Source organism: Cyprinodon variegatus, unplaced genomic scaffold, assembly GCF_000732505.1.
Source record: "Cyprinodon variegatus isolate N-32 unplaced genomic scaffold, C_variegatus-1.0 Scaffold740, whole genome shotgun sequence".
Classification (NCBI taxonomy): Eukaryota; Metazoa; Chordata; class Actinopteri; order Cyprinodontiformes; family Cyprinodontidae; genus Cyprinodon; species Cyprinodon variegatus.
Window position 1 is genome coordinate 132,636 of NW_015151193.1, and position 1,280 is coordinate 133,915.

Genomic DNA, 1,280 nt, shown 5'->3' on the forward strand with positions numbered 1-1,280 from the left:
GTTTGAATTCTGAAAACGAGCGGACTTTTCATTTAACAAAAAAAAAAACATTTTTTATCCTTGCTTTTATTTTGCCAATGCTGCAGGTGGAGTCGAATGGAGAACCCTGTATTCTGTTCCAAGCCAGGAAATTTTCTCTTCGCTTTGAGAAGCAGAAACCGGTGGATCTGACGGAGCTCACCTTTTCTCCTCAGAAGCTTGTCGACACCAGGGAGTCGCTCTGCCAGCAGGAAACGGCCACGTACGCTCACTTAGAAACCAACCAGTTTGTGAAACTCTGGACCAAAACCACAGTTGATGACAATCTTGACTCATCTTGATGTGTTTCTGTGTTTGTCCTCTTCAGGCTGGTCATGAGGTTTGGAGATGTGGAGAATTTAGGAGACTTGTCAATCAGGTTAGTCTCCACATTGATCTGGATCTCAAACTTTTTTATACCAATAAACGTCATGAATGTGATTTGAAATGAAAGCCGTAAAAACTGTGATGTTTTAATCATGATCGATCAATTCAAACCTTTCTCCATCTTCAATGTAACACATATCGAGTTCAAACCAAATGAAAGTCAGAGGTTTCAAAATTATTCATGTTTATTCCTGCAGTATAAATCCTGCTTTTAAAAAAAACACTTATGTAGAAGTTAAAGTATCAACTTAAGCTTTTTACTCCAGTAAAAGTTTAAAAGTACCATTTTAAAACTACTTAAAAGTACAAAAGTGAAAAGTAATGTTAAGGACAGAAGCTTTACTGCTCTTCCCTATTAAAGGAACATTTTTCTACAATTCTGGATGAAAACATCCTCAGACTTCATTTTCTTAGTTTTATAACTAATGGTGTCAAATATAACTTGAAAAAGTATTTATTTTGGTATGTGGTGAGCAATAAGTTGGGGCAGCACCGAGTCCAACCATAAAGAAATTAATTGTCTGGATGAAACTAATTATTTGTATGTTTTTTGTTTTTTTTTTTAAATACCAACAGGCCAGAATGAAAATGAGCTTAAATGAAACAAAACTAATGAGTCTATTTTTAAAATGTAAGGAGTAAAAGGAAAAAGTTGTCTAGAAAATAATTACTCCAGTAAAGTATAGAATGGCAACATTTCTACTTAAGGAAGAAAAAGTACTTTTATACTTTAAAGTAGTTTCAAAAAAAAAATTTTTCACTTTTTCTGGAGTAAAAAGCTTAAGTTGATCCTTTAACTTCTATAAAATGTTTTTAAAGAGCCGGACTTAAAAACACTTAAATCTTTTAAAAGAATGTTTTTCTTTTACTGGAGT

At 33.3% G+C, this 1,280-nt stretch overlaps 1 protein-coding gene across 1 annotated transcript in view; it reads left to right on the forward strand.

Moving 5' to 3' along the window:
* The window catches only part of atp6ap1l (ATPase, H+ transporting, lysosomal accessory protein 1-like), a 20,584-nt gene that overhangs the window by 17,635 nt on the left and 1,669 nt on the right, over nt 1–1,280 (forward strand). Inside the window, exons 5-6 of the mRNA XM_015395432.1 lie at nt 87–241; nt 347–397. Of these exons, the coding sequence (XP_015250918.1) occupies nt 87–241; nt 347–397 (206 nt within the window). The remainder of the gene's footprint in view (nt 1–86; nt 242–346; nt 398–1,280) is intronic.